Consider the following 17,697-nt stretch of genomic DNA (forward strand, 5'->3'; position numbering starts at 1 on the left):
GGCTCACGGTCTCTGGTGTACACTAGTCAAAGTAGGGACGCTACCCACACTGAGACCCGAATTCGATTAACCATACGTGGCAACAACCACATCAGATAGGTCCCATATACCACATCTAAACTATACATGAACCGGAAATGTGGCCACATTTCGAGTCCAACAGACCAGCCAACTCAGAGGACGACTCTCGATCCACATGTTGTGTATACTGGCCTGGGTGGACACACTCTCCATACCCAGACCTTAATTCGATTATAATATAATTGGTCTGGTAGGGACGCTCCCAGTGCTAGACTAACAGATAGACATTTCTCAAAATAAAATATGGCATGACAAAATATTTGTATCCTCATTTCCACATAAAACCAGTTTGAAACATAACCCGTGTTTATCGGTCAACGCCGAGCATCGAATAACATCATATCAACTAAGTCGAACATCGTATAACATCATATCGGCAAGGCCGAGCAATTCACAATCCACTCAAAAAAGCTATATATAGCAACACATGACAATCACTTCCACTTTAAGAACATATACCACATCATCATGGATTAAAAATAATAATTTCGATCATTCTTAAAAGGACATGACTTGAATAAAAGCCCACGCGTAGCACCAATTTCAATATAAGATAGACTTGGCACTTAATGCGTATTTAAACCGAAAGTCCACCTCATTCACTTAAAAGATCTCGCACTTGCGTATTCCTCTTTCCAAACTTAGAGTCTCACAGAACAATTCTCTTTTAACAATAAGGCAGTAACACAACAATCAGCGCGAGAAAACTACTAATTAGAATGCATGCACCCTAATTAAAGTCTTTTATCTCGTTTTTCAGTTTTCGTGTATTTTTTTTATTATCCGGAAGCCACCCAAAATTTCCGCCATTGAATCCTCTATTTTCCTCCACGATTTAAATTAATTATTGGCCCAAGATTTAATTAATTAAAACGCACCTTATTTCTCCAATCATTAGGGAGGCCCAAACAAAAGTCAAACTTGCTCCCTTCCATCACTATCGGTATTCCCCATTCTCTCTCCCTCAACACAAATGAAAAAAAAATCCCCAAATGGTAGCCTTCTCCGAAATAAGGATTGGGCTCAAAGATCTAAACATCTCCTACATCTTATTTAATTGTTTGGACTTCGCCTAAGATTATGTAATTTATTTATTTGTTGAGCTTTGGCCAAGCCAATTTGTAATATAATTGGACTCTATATTTATTTGAGAAGCCCAAACATTTACTTTACTTTTCGTATCCCTTCTTATTAATTAATGTTCATGGAAAATTTTAATTAATTTTATCGTTACGTTCCCAACAAAGATTAAAATCGCCCAACGCAACAATTAATATTTAGTGTTGTTCCAAGGGTTTTTGGCTTTTAAAACCAAAAACTTTCTCCGAATTCCGGTTTTTACCATGAACTATGAGATTGATTTTTAAAACCACGAACTTTCAAGTCGTTAGGTTTTTCCCCCTTATGGGTCAACGGCCAAACCCGGGTGTCTACATGTCAATTTTAATCCTATTTGTCATTAAAATGATTACTTGGATCCTAGTCACAATTATTTTGCAAATGACAACTTTTATTTGAGCAAAGTACAACTTTTATTCATACACCAAATACTTAAAACATTTATTCACACAGCCAACTTTTATTCCTCAAAAATCAACAAACATGAAGTTGGGGCTTCTTCTTCTTCTTCTTCTTCTTCTTCTTCTTCTTCTTCTTCTCCTCCTCCTCCTCCTCCTCGCATATTTGGGGAATCAAAGGCCTCACTTCCTTGTCAAAAATCTGGCCCACATTGTTGTCGTCTTGCCCGAAAAAACCATCCAAATTGAAGCACTCATTTCGACTACATCAGCAGGAAAATATCAATTACTCATTCGAAAAACCCAAAATTGAAAATTTCAAGTCACGAATTCAAAGGTTTAACCTGGTTTCTTGATCTTTGAGAAGAGCGGTGACTTCATTTGAGGATGAGGCTTCCGATTCTTGGAGAGATACGCAGGAGATGGGGTGTCCATTTCTGGAAGAAATTTCATTAGGGAGAAAGGGGCAAAGTCGTACGATCACTCTGACCTGCGCAATTGAGATGGATTGGTGACGATTTTGGCCGGGGTTGAAAAGGTTTGGCACTGAGTTGGTGTGACGCAGAGCTTTTCTGATTGAGTGGCCATGATGATTTGAGATTTTTGAGCAACAGAGGAGAAGAGAAGACGATGCTATAAGAGTATGATGAATGGGATTTTCGATTTTAGGGTTTATGAGAGTTGGGTAATGTTTTAAATGTGTTTGAACGTAAAACGACGTCATTTAAGGGTCCTAAATCCGGCGTCCATGTCATTTTTTTGGCTGTCCACGTTGGACAAGTTCTGTACCTAACGACTTGAAAGTTCGTGGTTTTAAAAACCAATCTCATAGTTCATGGGAAAAACCAAAATTTGGGGAAAGTTTTTGGTTTTAAAAGCCAAAAACCCTTGTTCCAAATATTAATTCCTCTACCGATCCTTGATTAAAACACGCCGCGTACTACATATAGTACTTTATTTTAAAACGATTAGGCACATAAATAATAACAAGAGAAATTCCTTGTTGTTATTCCATGTAGTAACCGCAATTTGAACTTCTCTTGATCGATCGTACTATCCAATACTCCTTAAATCGAGTGTATAAAACTAAGTAAAAATTTGGCTCACAAATTCCACCTTCTTTCGAGAAAAGAGATAGAAAAAAGTCGGGGGTGTTACAAAAGATAATAAAAGTAGGAAATGGAGAAACGTAAAGAGAATGAAGTACAAGAAATAATAATGTTTGATTAATGAGAAAATGACTCAACTATTGTGGAACGGAGGAAATACTAACTTACCCATATTTATAATCATTACTTAATCTAGAGTTCTCAACTCAATTCTTAAATTATTCTATATATTTAGATTTTTATTGATTTTTCTCTCTAAAAATCTAAATGTTTACTAGATAGTATCTATATCCTAGAGAAATACATATTTTGATAATTCTATTAAATTATGTAGATATTCTAATACCTAATTCTAGATAATTTTATTACATCTAGATATTTATACATATATAATATCTAGATATTTATATCATAAAAATCAAATTTATTTATTTTATTCCGACATAATCACGAGAATAATTAGTGAACTAATATGAAGATTGGACACGAGAAATAAAAAACATGCATAAGATAACAACGAAGAAATATTGAGCTTCTAGCAAATCTCCTTCTGTATAATGTGTGTATATTCTTCGGGGCGTGGTTTCTACTTCAAGCAGAGAAGAGAATTTTTTTTGTTTAATTGTTACTGAGTTTTTTTTATAATAATAATGAAAATAGAAGAGCTGAAACTCTTTAATGAATAGTGATATATATGTAGGTTAATTAAATTTTTTAATAGTTTGAATATTATTTTCCTGTTTTTATTTCTCTTTTTATGGAGTATTTATTTTATATATGTTGATGTTATACCGCATGGAATATTAAATGAGAATTTATTTTATATATGTTGATGTTATACCGCATGGAATATTAAATGAGAAATATATGATGTTTTATTTTATGGGATAATGGTGGTATCTGAAATAAACTTTTTCAAAATTTGATATTTTTCACGAATTAAAAAAAAAATTGGCGTAGAATATTACAAACTTTGCAGTTTGTTTGTTATTTCGCAAACTGATCCAAACAAGACATTTTCATCAAAATCTTATTTTACGTGGGCAACTGTGATACGTTTTATGATTATTTTAAACCATTTTTTAAGTTCATAACAAGTATGATAAAAAGTCCTGTAGAAAAACACATTGATTCAATTGTGTCAAGTATGATAAAAAAAAAAGCCTCGTAAGTTAGTCAAACTGGTGATAAGCATGCCGTGGAAAATACCAAACTAAGTGCAAAGTTTGTGATATAGACCAATTTTAAAGTTCATGGAAATACCAAATTCTAGTCAAAGTTCATGGTTTTAGGGACCAATATCTCTTATTTTATAATGGAGAAGTTAACAATTTCGTTAAATAAAATCGAATTATATCGAATAAAAACATAGACTTGCTAAAATGAAAAAAAAAAGGTATAGGAATCTAGTGAAACAAACCATCAAAATATAGGAACCAATAGATATGTTTTCTCGAAATTGTTTTATATAGAATGATTTTTCTATAAAAAAATCCTAGCTTTAAAGACACGATAACTTAGGGTCATGTTAAAATGCGAACTACATTACTGTTTCCTAAAAACTCCAAACTATGATCTGTATCGCTAAATTTCATGATGTGATGTCAACAGATGACAAAATAATATCAACAGAAAATGTGAATATTGTGTTGAAATTTACTGTTGATGTTATTTTGTAATCTGTTGACATCACATCATGAAATCTAACGATCCAGATCACAGTTTGGAGTTTGTACTATATTTAGAATTTGCATTTGATTACATCCCTGATAACATAATAGCCTAAATTCAAAATATTATTATAAATATAGTTTAAACTTATCTCTATTGCTCATTTTAACATTAATTCAACTTGATTGACACCGTGTTGACATTTTCTGTTGATGTTATTTTGTACTTTGTTGACACCAGATATAAAATTTAACGGTCCAAATCACAGTTTGGAGTTTGTACCTATATTTAGAATTTGCATTTGATTACGTTATTAATAACCTAAATTTAAAATATTATTATAAATATAGTTTAAATTATCTTTATTGTTCATTTTAACTTTAATTCAACTTGTTAGCAATATAACTCACTAAGTCTCGCCATTATTTAATTCGGGCTATAAAATAAACAAAAAATAAATAAATTCTTACTACTATATTCAAAGTAGGTGGCATTCTATTGAGAATAACCATTTATAAAAATAAATTGAATGAATATAGGAGTATTAAATTGGAAAGCTTGTGATAGAAGGTCGAGCACGTGGAATGGGCTAAGATATGGAGTACATGTATAGCATTGAAGAAGAAGCCTCCATTAATTAAATACTGCAACTCTCTTTACTATCATCTTCACATTAATTCCCTTCTCCATTTCTTTTTCTTCTTCTGCCGACACTTTATACACGCATGCATACTGCATTTTTTTTCAATTTTATTTTCATTAATAGTATTTTCATAGTATATTCTTTATCAAAATTAATGTGCACCTTGAAATGCTGAATAATGTCAAACAATTTCACGGCATCTCCTTAAACTATAAATGTCCCACAAAATATGGAAGTGAATAAAGTCAAATGAGGGTTCCCCAGTAAAAAAAATATATTAATTTATTGTTTATAGAATAGTAGTAATAATTTCGAGGTAAACCCTCAAGTGAGAATTTTGTTTCTTCCATCGTCAATTTCACGTTTACTATTTTATAATGAACATTTATTAGGTAAAAGTAAGAATGGTCGCATTTCAATTGATCCTGTATATATTGCTGTATAAATTATATTTGTTCAGAATATGTTATAGTATTACTGTTTACGTAAAGAACTAAAAAACATAGATTCTAAAATATATGTCGATTAAGCGATAGCATGTTATCTACTATATAATAAAAATGAAATATTCTTCTAGATATTTCAATCTAATTAATAATTCACGAGCTATTGCAACACATCTTGTAATTATGTACTGGAGCTTTATGAGATCTATATGTTAATAAATCAAGCTTTAATTTGCTGTTATTGAAAATGAATCAATTTAGTGAATACCAGCGAGATTTTGATAACATTGAGGCGGACTCGAGTTTCGTCAATTTAATTCAACAAATTGTTTAAGATCTAATAGCTAGCAATTAAGGAATTGAAGAGTATGCGTTGGTAAATCCCGTGACTATTTTATGTGCCAGTTTAAGGAATATCGAAAGATGGACAGATGACCGATGATTGAAGTTAAAAAGCAAGAATCGAACCTCTGATGATTTAATTGAGGATGAACGAGTATTATACCACTCGATAACACTCCTTAGGTTTAGGGGTGCATTTTTTTTTTTTTTTTGATGAGTTACAATATGATCAAAACAAAAAGGTGGCGAAGAACAGCAAAGCAGTTGAAAGTATAAATATTGAAATCGATGTATTGACAAAAAACAAACATTTTATCAAAAATCACTATAGAAACAAGAAAACAAAAGCTAGTTAAAAGATTGTTGTTTGACGTCTTTATTCACCGGAGAAAAGTGGTCTCATAACAACATACACACACAAGAATCGAACACACACAAGAATCGAACGTCGACATGTTTAAGGAATCGAAATTTCCCATATGTTTCTCAATTACCACTTTGTGCTGAGCTTTATTTTCCATGTATAAAATGTTTGAAATCAATATTGAGATTTATTAATAATTAATATGTTATAAGTACGAGGCAGTTGAAATTACAGCAAGAAGTCAATATTAGAATCTAAACACTGTCATATCATTGGAAATGAAGATGAAGATGGGATTATTGTTATACTAGTATGGAATGAGATACCATCTGTTTCCAAATTATTAGTAAATAATTAAGAGAATTGGTGGTGGTACTATATTTGTGTAGCAGTATATATGTGTTAGTTATGAAAATATGTTAGTGACTTTTATAATTTGTATTTTTTATAACAACAATATAAATAAAATTTAGTATATAATTATGTCGCTAGGATAAATTTGTAGATTATGCATATTCTAGTATATAAATATTTTATACTTTATACTAGATGAATATATGTTCGTCGGTGACTTCGTTGTATTATACTCTATTTAATTGAAATAAAACTATTTACAGTCTTGCAAAGAGGGGTATTGACACTTCATTTTACCAAAGATTTCCAGCATTAATGTGATTCGATGTTCTGATTTCTGAATCACATACACACGCATTTAATGTGCATCTTATTTGTTTTGATATAATTTTTGAGATGCAAGAAGTGAGTGAGATTCTATGCATTATCTGATGTGATATTTGTCATTAAGAGAGAATGGCGCCTCTTCTTTCTCTCATCCTACTTATTTTACAAGGCATTCCCTTTTCAACGAAACAAGGCATTTAAATAATACTATTGAAATATTAATACATAGCATTGGATGTCTCCTCTTTATTAATTAGTTCATGGATTTAGACAGCTAAAACACTTACTTAAGGACTAGGAGTACTTTTTTTTCAACAAGACATTCATACTTCAACAACTTAATTTCTCCTTTTTTTAGTATATGACTATTGACATTTAGGACTTTTTGTTGGGGAATAAAAAGAGTATACAACGAGTTCACATGATACCAATTTCTCCTTTTTTTATGTTTTGCTTCATACTATCAAAGCTGAATTAGACATGATTAATTTATATAAATATGTCGATTTTTCTGTATACATGTACAAAATATGTAAATTACAAGTTCTATTGTAAATTTGACAAATCTTTTCACTTGTTATAATATGTTATTGGGATAAATACACGTATGATTGGCTATGACTTATGAGCATTTGATATTTTTATGGTAAAATTAATCTCAATTAAATCAATCTCAGTTAATCTCGTATCAGTTTAATGACAACTTGACAAGTAACCGATTGTCCCTAATAGTAAAAAAAAAAAAAGGAAAAACAGAAAACATGATAATATTATTAGTGAATTAATTAAAGTAGAGGAAAATATATCCGTGCGGTCATAATCAGAATAAAGCGAGTTTAAAAAGGGTAGAAAAAGTTGATAAAAGGCAAATGAAGGGTGTGGAGTTTGTACAGGATAAGCCTATGAATCCTTTTTCTTTTCATAGCTAGATAAGATTCATATCGTTTTGTGCATTGTGTAATATGCATTGTTGTAGTATATAATACTGACATATAACAATTACTATTGCAATAAAGCTTGTAATTTACATATTTTGTTTTACATGTATACAGAAAAATTGACATGAAAAAATAAATCGAATAGCAAGTGAAAAGATTTGCCAAATTTTCTAGTTTGGGGCACTGAGTTTTCACATTGCATCCAAATTTATTGGCTAAAGCCAAAATACAATATGTACCACACAAATGGTATATAGTTTTGAGAATGATAGTACTAACATTTTCTCATTTACTCGCCAATAAATGCATTTGTCAGATTAATAATTTATGATTAATATGCATTGCAAATTATACAAATGTTAATAATTGATGTCTTTACCCTGCAAATGGGGAATTATTCACCTTTTCATGAAGACCACTCATCATCATATTGTGGAACCTTCCGTGCCTACTCCCTACAAACTTTGTCCAATTAATAGTAGCAAATGTTTGGTGACAATAAAATTACGTAAAATACATACCCATGGAAAAGGTATATCTCACTTTAAGTACCCATTTAGCAAAAATATCTCAATCGTAAATTTATTTAGTAACTGTCAAATTCGTGTAAAAAACTATACTAAAAAGTACTATGACAAGTCCATTATCAGCACAAATCTTAAACATTAGTTTTGCATAAAATTTCATAACTTGGGAAAATTTTCCTGCTGTCATCACGCAAAATCGTCGACTAAAACATTACACGTTTGGCGAACATTTGTGACAACAATGTTTATGACAAACAAATTTATCCAAAGAAAACAAGTTTTTTAGTATCATATTTTTGTTTATGAAATGTTTTCTAATTCGGAAAAATATAGGATGTGATAGAGAAAAGTAGCAAAAGGGGATATGATGATGAAAAATCACATGGGTTTTGGGGGAATCATAAGAAATTGGGTTCAAATCTATAATCCCACATCAATTCGGGTCCAAGTCAAACCAAAAGGTAGCAATGAGAATCGGGAAAAGCAACCCACATTATTAAAGCAAGATGAAGATGATGCTCTCCACTATATCTCAAACTAACCAAAATAATACTCATATACCTCATGCAAAACAGCTGTGTTGGCTTTCCTGCTGTATTACATCATGTTGAAATTCCTTCAACTAATCAACAAACACAAATCTTGAAGAACTAATTAGCAGCAGCAGTATTACCCTTTTCCGACTGCCACTGCCGTTTATACTAGGCACAAAAACAAATTGGTGAATAAGAACAAAATCCCAATGGATTTGCCAATACTAATATTAAAGCTTTTCACCATTTGAGATAAACTAACCAAAAAATTAGCCTCCAACCAACCCCTCTAGTTGGATTCTGTTACAAACAGAGATTTAATGGAGGAACAACCCACAACCTACTACAAATCTAGTTTGTTATTTCCTGCTGTGTTAGTAATAAAAATTACAAACTGCACTACCCATATATCAACATTTACCACACTACTCCCTCATATCTCTACCTTCCACATTAGGTTATCAATGGTGGTGGTAGGCTGAGCCTTCTCCAGCGCTGCAACTTTCGCACGGTTACCCAGCTTCCCCCTCTCCTCTACCGGGAGCTCACACGTTTCGCTGATTGAGGCCGACCCCAAGTCAGCAGGCGGAATGAAGCAGTCCATCGACAGACCTGGGACGTTGAAGGCGACCTCCTCAATCGTCCAGGCTTCCTCCATCCTGGTTTTGGTGTGGCTCATCGCCATCTCCCCAAACCGGAAGAGAGTCACCACAGATCGCCCCGAGTGAGCTATCATGATCCCTTCAACGGGCCGATAGTCATCCAGGAACGAGTTGATGGTGGTCTCCCAGTAAACCGCATCGCCGCCGCTGGATTGGATGCGGGTGAGATGGGAATCCTCCATGTGAATCAGCAACCCTGTCTTCTGGCTGAAGTAGCCGAACAGGACATGCCTTATGACCTCAGCAGGCCCCTCGCTCCTCGCCTTGAGCGTCCGAGGATCAGCAGCAAGCTTCAGAATGAAGCAGTCTTCCCCATTGATGTTCTTCTCCCCAATGCAAATCGAATCAGCGAACATACTAGCAGTCGTTCTTGGATCAAGCCCCTGCATATTCAAACATCAAGATGAGTAAAGAAACACTCTGTGCGAAGACGATCTGATGCCACTGTTTTCACCTGAAGGGAGCGGCGAAGGGGCCTAACCGGCCCCTTGGCCGTGTGAGCGCCGAGCCAGGGCGTGTGCCTCCAAACCAGCTTCCCATTGCAGCCAGCATGAACCTTGCTCCCTCCCACAGCAAGCTCAACATACCACATATCGGGGCTCATCTGCCATAGCACGAATCCGCCTGATTCAGCAGCTCTACTCACATTTCTGTTCTTCACTACTTTAGTCGCTGTTTCGAACTCAGAAGCCACCATCTTCACCTTCCCCATCGCGTAGGCATTCCTCACCGCGTTCTGCACCTTCTGCCCGCCCGAAGCGGCAGTATACTGCTGCACTATATACTGCGCCGATGAAGTTTCCTACCACATTGTCAAAACCTCATTAGAAAATTTCAGCACACCAAATTCTTAACTAAATCTCAACAATGTGCCAATTGTTTCATCACCAGAGAAGATAAATCATAAATTCACAGAAATTGATGAAGGAGAACGCGTACAATGGGGGTATCCTTGATGCTGAGATGAGGCAAAGCGTCCATGGCGAAAACGTGGACCGGAGCGAGCGGCGCCCCCATTACTCCTAACAGCAGCCGCAAATCGGACCTCCTGGTGACGCCGGTGCTCTCATCGACGGCTACGGACGGGTTCCGAGTGAGCTGGCCGCGCATCCACTGGCCTAGTCCGGAGCCGAGGCGTTTGGAGTCGCCGATTTCGTCTCCGTCCGGATCCGGACCCTCCATTAGAGGCGTGAGCGTCTCCCCGACGGGCCTCAGGCTGCCCGATCTCGCAATCAAGGAGTCGGAGTTGCTGGCGCCGACTTTCCGGCGGAGGAGGCCAGACATCGGCGATCTGCTCCGGCCAGGACTCTTCCCCCGCGACCTCGCCGGAGATAGGCCGCGCACCACGTCCTCTAATGCCGAGAAGAATCCCTGGCTCCGCTTCCTCTCCATCTCCTCGCCGTAAATCAAATATGTAAATGAATAGTGTATGTAACGAAATCAGACTACGACTGCCATTTCGGCGTGAGATGTTTTTTTCTGTTAGCAGAAGATGGAATATCGGCGGCAGTGAGAGAGAGAGAGAGAGTGATGTGTGTGTGTGTGTTTTACTTTTTAGTTAGAGAAGAAGTGGGGAGTGATTGAATGAGTAATGAGTAGAGAAGTGTGAGGGTTATTTAGAGAGAGAAAGTAGTGAGAAAGCGACTTGCGGAAGGAGTGCTGCTGCTTTTTCACACACACTGGTGAATTATGAGTGTGAAAGGTGAGGCGGCCTCAAATGTAAATTTACTAACATTCCAGGACTTTAATTCAAATATCTTATTCTTCTTCACAAAATTGCATGTGCCTCTTAACCTAAATACGGAGTATATCTTATTTAAGAATTTTTTAGGTCGGATTTAATACTTGTTGTTTGATGCTATATTTATGTATACACAAAAATATGTTTGATCCTCCATCGTGATTTTGCCATGTTGTATTTAGATTATTCCATTAACCCCACTCAAAATAATAAATAAGTTTTGAATATTATACACGTGTGCATAGAATATAGAAAATCATAGATATGTACCACAATAAACATTTACTACTACTACATGTCATGAATTTTTTTTGCCTTTCGGCTCATATATATTTTGGCATGTCATCAATATTCCAAAAAATTTAGATAATTGAAATTTTATAAATATTTTATTTCAAATTCAACATAATTTTACTAAATTTTATATTTAAATGATTGTTTGTTAAAGTTTAAATATCATTAAACGGAAAACTATTAACACGGGGTGTATTTTCACGTATATATTGTTTCAAAATAAATATGCGAAGCTTGTTAGCGTATCTTTGTTCAGGAAATCATGTATTGCCGATCATTTGTTCATCAGATCAATTTCATTTTATGAATATACTATCATTTTAAACTAAGGTTGAGGTAGCTCAAAAAAATCTAAATCAAATTTGATAGAGAAATAAATTTGGCAAGTTGTTATCTTGCACTGTGGATTTTAGTGGGAATAATTATGGGGTGGAGGACAACGTATGCATTGATTAACATGTTCCGCCGTTTGTATTTTTGTTGTTGTCCACTCATTCCCACCTGAGTTAGATTTATATACACATTTATGCAATTGCATATAAAATGGATTTTAACGTACACTATCCTAAAATTGTGCTTTATTTATTTGACTATATAAAAGTACTCCAAATTTTCATTCTCTATTGTCTTATGTATATTTACAATTGTCATTTGGATCCAATTAGGATTTATGATTACCTTTTTTACATTCAAACGGGATTTTATTCAGTAATGAATTATTACGATTGACTATTTTAAATTGGAATAAATAGTTTGTTCAAGCATTAACTTTTAGTGATGAATACGGAGTATTAATTAGTATCCTCTCCGTTTCATGAAACTTTTTTTTTATACTTATTTTGGAAAAATGATATGTATAAAATAGTTTAAGAAGAGAGAATGTAAAATGAGAGAGAGAATTATCTATTATTATGCACAATATATTTATACATTAAAAACCATATTATTTACAATTTTATCCATTTTATATATTAAGGACGGAGAGAGTATTAATCTACTATGCACAATTATATGTTTGCACATGGGTCAAGTCAAGTGCGTGTGTTGTTTGTTCATATAGTTAAAAATGTATTAAGAAAGAGCATGGACAAGAGGTTCTATAAATTATAAGTTGCTTCCAAATGAAGGATCCTCAATTAGATTGTTTTATTTTGTTATTACATGTGAAAAGCAAAAGTGTCTACACGAATGGTACCATGATATGTCCGAATAAAGTCCTTCAACACACGTTACACAAGAATTTATTTCGAGACGATATTATCTACTAGTATAATATATTTTGATTTATCCCATAAAATAATGCATATTAGAAATTAAGTATTTTAGTTTATTTTTCTATAAAAGGGAAAATGCTCAAGTCACAACTCTCATCCATAATGAGAAAAGTCTCCGATCAAATTAAAGACACAACTTGACTCCAACAGCCTACATATGAAGCATATTACGCTATGATCCAAAATTTATAGTAATATTCAACAAAAATATAATCTTTCCAATTGCGACGACTCCGAGTTCACAAATGGACTATTTAGGGCATCTATAATGGAGGGGAGGATGCGACGCCCTAATCCCCGCCCTATGCTCCACCACATCAGCATTCTATCCTTCGTCACTTTCATCTGTAATGGGCGGGCTATAAATATAATCTTTCCAATTGCGACGACTCCGAGTTCACAAATGGACTATTTAGGGCATCTATAATGGAGGGGAAGATGCGACGCCCTAATCCCCGCCCTATGCTCCACCACATCAGCATTCTATCCTTCGTCACTTTCATCTGTAATGGGCGGACTATAGCCCGCCCTATAGTTTTTACTTCTATTTTGTATTTAATTTATGTATACAAATATATCAAGCAACATAAATATAAAAAAAAAGCAACACAATTAAGGCAAATCCTACATTTACTTAATTAAAAAAAAGTTACAAAATTAGGAAAAAAAAAAGTGCACTACATATAAAAAGAGGCTAGTCTAAAGCATTCTCAACTTGCGGCGGAGGCCATCGATCATATCCTGGAGGTACGCGATTTGAGCCGGGTTGTTCGTCTGCATGAGGGCGTTGTGCGTCTCCAACAACGTCCTATAGTCGGAGGAGGCCACTAACTCCGTGTAGGCATGTGCTGCAGCCGAAGTCGGGGCTGTGGTCGCGCTCAGGGTCGGGCTCGGGGCCTGGTCAGGCGGCGCGGCTTGTGAGGATGTCGCCTTGCCTTTGCCCATGGCAGCCTTGATGCCAGCGGGGCGCCGGGAGGACATCAGTGTGGCAGAAGTCTCATCCTCGTACACCGGATGGTTGAGGTCCATTGGGTTGCGCCGCTGTCGCTGCTCGTATAATCACCGGCGAAGGTGCGCTTCGCCCTCTTCTTCGCCGCTGTCGATTGGGGCAGCACACCTCCAACGAACTTCTGCTTCTCCTTCAAGAGCGCCCAGGACTGGTAGTGCTTGAAATCGCCGTACAATGACATGCACGACTTCACCGCTTTTTCGCGCACATCCGCGAGACTCTCGCCGCTGCCCTGCTCCCTCGCGCACTTCTTGTACTCCCTAAGAACAAATTGACTTGCTTCTTTATTTGTTCCCAGTGCTTGCGGAACGGCTCTCTTTGGCGCTTGTAGGCATTCGGCGGCTTGGCTTCGTTGTATTTTTCAGCGATGCGCTCTCAATACGCAGTAATCTTCTGGTTGTTGGCGAACACCGGATCCTCTGAAATGTCAATCCAACACCTCGTCAAGACGATGGATTCTTCTGGCTGGTAGTTCGTCCTCCCCGGGGTGAACTCTTCATTCACCGCCGGAAACGACAACTTCTTTGCCTTGGGCCGCCTCTTCTTGGTCGCGGCCGGCGAGGTGGGGCGGGTGTGCGGGTGGGAGAAGGCTCCATGTCTGACAGTCCGTACGAGTTCGTGCAGAAATTGGGATCATATTGGGTGTTGATGTCGAAGGGCCAGTATTCATCGGGTTCTATACCCGGCCACCGTGCAACACCACCAAACATAGGATTATTCGTACTTGGGTAATCTCCGGGATTCATTTTATTTGAAATATTGAAAGGAGTGGAAATGGAGTGAAAAATGAGATATATATATAGTGTGTGAAAATTGAATAATAAAAAAAAATAAACGAAAACGCGTCGCCCACAGTGGTGAACGATGCGACGGGCAACGCGCATCGTCCGCGGATGATGGAGAAGCCATCATCCACGATGCCACAGTGGCGGACGAAGGGACGGAAGATGCATCGTCCGACGCATCCTCCGCCCCATTGTGGATGCTCTTAATGTTAATATATGAAAATCGTGTGCCATTACACATGAATAATTTTATATTATTGAGATTCTGGTGTGTCTAATGTTATAAATATTTCAGATATGACTTCAACAATAAAATTAATGTTGGAGACGAATATTTGTGTTGTTCGATCTACTTGTAAGGATTCGGGCTCCAAAACTACCAAGAACCACAAACTAATACCGAGAACAACAGAAACAAGAAATAAGAGCACACTATGAATTACGTGGTTCGCAATCTCTTGCCTACATCCACAGAGAAGAAATGATGGGGTTTATTGATCTAAGTGTAAAGGATGAGATGAGTTCCTCTCTACAATTTGAAACGCTCAAGCTAATCACAAGAAGAGGTAACTATCAAACTGCAACTAGAAGATGAGAATGTGTGTGCGTCGTGTGTTTCTCTCTGATTCAATGAGCTATATACTAGAGATTAAAATCAAGATTTTCTAACTACTCTTCAAGGAAAAACTGTTATAACCGCTTTCTCCAACGGCTAGTTGAGCTCCAACAACCGAGCTCACCCTCTGCCTCTCTTTTTTGAGCCTAGATGCTCCCAGCTCAAAATAGAATCATCAAGTTGCAACGGTCACACCTTCACACTACTAAATGAACTTGTTATTTTTTTTACTTACGTAAGATAGCATAAAATCGCTGAACAAGAAAACCAAACATCTAGGTTATAAATTAGATGATCTAGCTCATTGAACATTCAAATATCCAATTTACAAATTACTAATTTGATTAATTTTTCAATATATAAATACCGAGAAGTGATCAAGGTCTAACTAATTTTAAGTGTATAACTAGAGAATAAATCTCAGCCACTCATTATCTTAATCTAATGACTAAATTAAGTATTCATTTTCTATTAATAAAAATTGTATGGCGGTAGTTTGGGAAATCAACTTTGTTCCAGATTCTGACATACACATCACATTCATACATACTCTCTCTCTGTCTATCTACATGAAGGAAGTGGAGGAACACGATTCAATCTCCTCTCCGGCGACGCCCTCTTCCACCGGCTTCCTCTTGCAGCTGCCTCCCCCTGTCATTTCATCTTTGTGGCCCACCGGCTGCGTCATCGTCACTTCCCGCTCCCCTTCAACCTCCTACCGCTTTGTCTTCATCTCCGGCGTGACGTAGTAAGCTTCCAAATAATAGTTCGTCTAACTAGCGGCGCAGATCGCAACTTGTAATCGTCGATGCACCTTAAGGCGTGGCTGAAATCACCTAACCTAGTTTTCATATTTCGGTCGTCAGTTTGAGATCTGCGTGTGTATGGCGTCGTCTTGCTTGTCGATTGTGGAAATTGTTTGAAACTAAAAATTGGAATTTCAATCGCGAAATCAAGGATCACATTCGATCAATCCAACACTTATTCTGTATTTTCACTCGTCGATTACGTCTGTAATGGACTTTATAGAAAAAACATACGAAAATTACTTTGATCTGAGGCATTATCATTTGGGAAGATGCGAAGCCTGAAGCTGAAGATAATTTTCAGATGATCTTAGATGGTTCGCATTAAAACATAGTTAGATCGCAGTGAGAAAGTTGAAATTGCTATGTACCAGACACTGCCAAATCCGTTAGATAAAATAGAATCGATTTCTTGGGATTTACCACCAGTCCGGACCAATCAGAATATGAGAATATAATGATTAGAGTGAAGTATTTCATGCTTAGAGTGAAGTGTTTGTGATCCATACTTATAGTGCACTATTTTTTCATTTCAGTGAAGTATAACGTGCTTAGAGTGAAGTATTCCATGGTTAGAGTGAAGTGTTTGTGATCCGTGCTTATAGTGCACTATTTTTTGTAAAACGTGCTTAAAGTGAAATAGTTCATGCTTAGAGTGAAGTGTTGTGATCCTTGCTTATAGTGCACTATTTTTTGTAAAACGTGCTTAAAGTGAAATAGTTCATGCTTAGAGTGAAGTGTTGTGATCCTTGCTTACTGTGCATTATTTTTTCAGTTCAGTGAAGTATTTCATTCTTAGAGTGAAGTGTTTGTGATCCATGCTTATAGTGCACTATTTTTTCATTTCAGTGAAGTATTCCATGGTTAGAGTGAGGTGTTTGTGATCCATGCTTATAGTGCACTATATTTTCATCTCAGTGAAGTAAAATGTGTATAGAGTGAAGTGTTTGTGATGCATGCATAGATTGATCTGTTTTTTCATCTCAGTGAAGTAAAATGTACTTAGAGTGAAGTGTTTGTGATCCTTGCTTATAGTGCATTGTTTTTTCAGTTCAATGAAGTAAAATGTGCTTAAAATGAAGTATTTCATGCTTGGAGTGAAGTGTTTGTGATCGTGCGCTATTTTTTTCATTTCAGTGAAGTAAAACGTGCTTAGAGTGAAGTATTTCATGCTTAGAGTGAAGTGATTGTGATCCATGCATATAGTGCACTGTTTTTTCAGTTCAGTGAAGTAAAATGTGCTTAAAGGGAAGTATTTCATGGTTAGAGTGAAGTGTTTGTGATCCGTGCTTATAGTGCACTATTTTTTCATCTGAATGAAGTAAAACGTGTTTAAATTGAAGTATTTCATGCTTAGAATGAAGTGTTATGATCCTTGCTTATTGTGCACTGTTTTTTTTTAGTTCAGTGAAGTAAAATGTGCTTAAAGTGAAGTATTTCATGCTTAGAGTGAAGTGTTTGTGATCCATGCTTATAGTGCATTATTTTTTCATTTCAGTGAAGTAAAACGTGCTTAGAGTGAAGTATTTCATGGTTAGAGTGAAGTGTTTGTGATCCGTGCTTATAGTGCACTATTTTTTCATCTCAGTGAAGTAAAATGTGCATAGAGTGAAGTATTTTATGGTTAGAGTCAATTGTTTGTAATGCATGCTTATAGT

General features: G+C 36.0%; 1 protein-coding gene across 1 annotated transcript; it reads right to left on the reverse strand.

Moving 5' to 3' along the window:
• Positions 1 to 9,041: 9,041 nt before the first annotated feature.
• Positions 9,042 to 11,149, reverse strand: LOC125192147 (uncharacterized). The gene is made up of 3 exons (XM_048089621.2): positions 10,454 to 11,149; positions 9,969 to 10,316; positions 9,042 to 9,897 (listed from the first exon to the last, which is right to left on the reverse strand). Exons 1-3 carry the CDS (start codon positions 10,904 to 10,906, stop codon positions 9,286 to 9,288), a joined length of 1,413 nt encoding a protein of 470 aa, XP_047945578.1. The 5' UTR covers positions 10,907 to 11,149; the 3' UTR covers positions 9,042 to 9,285.
• Between the last annotated feature and the right edge of the window lie 6,548 nt (positions 11,150 to 17,697).

The sequence above is a fragment of the Salvia hispanica genome, chromosome 4 (genome assembly GCF_029641045.1).
Source record: "Salvia hispanica isolate PSC_SH4W2 chromosome 4, Shi_PSC_v1, whole genome shotgun sequence".
Lineage (NCBI taxonomy): Eukaryota > Viridiplantae > Streptophyta > Magnoliopsida > Lamiales > Lamiaceae > Salvia > Salvia hispanica.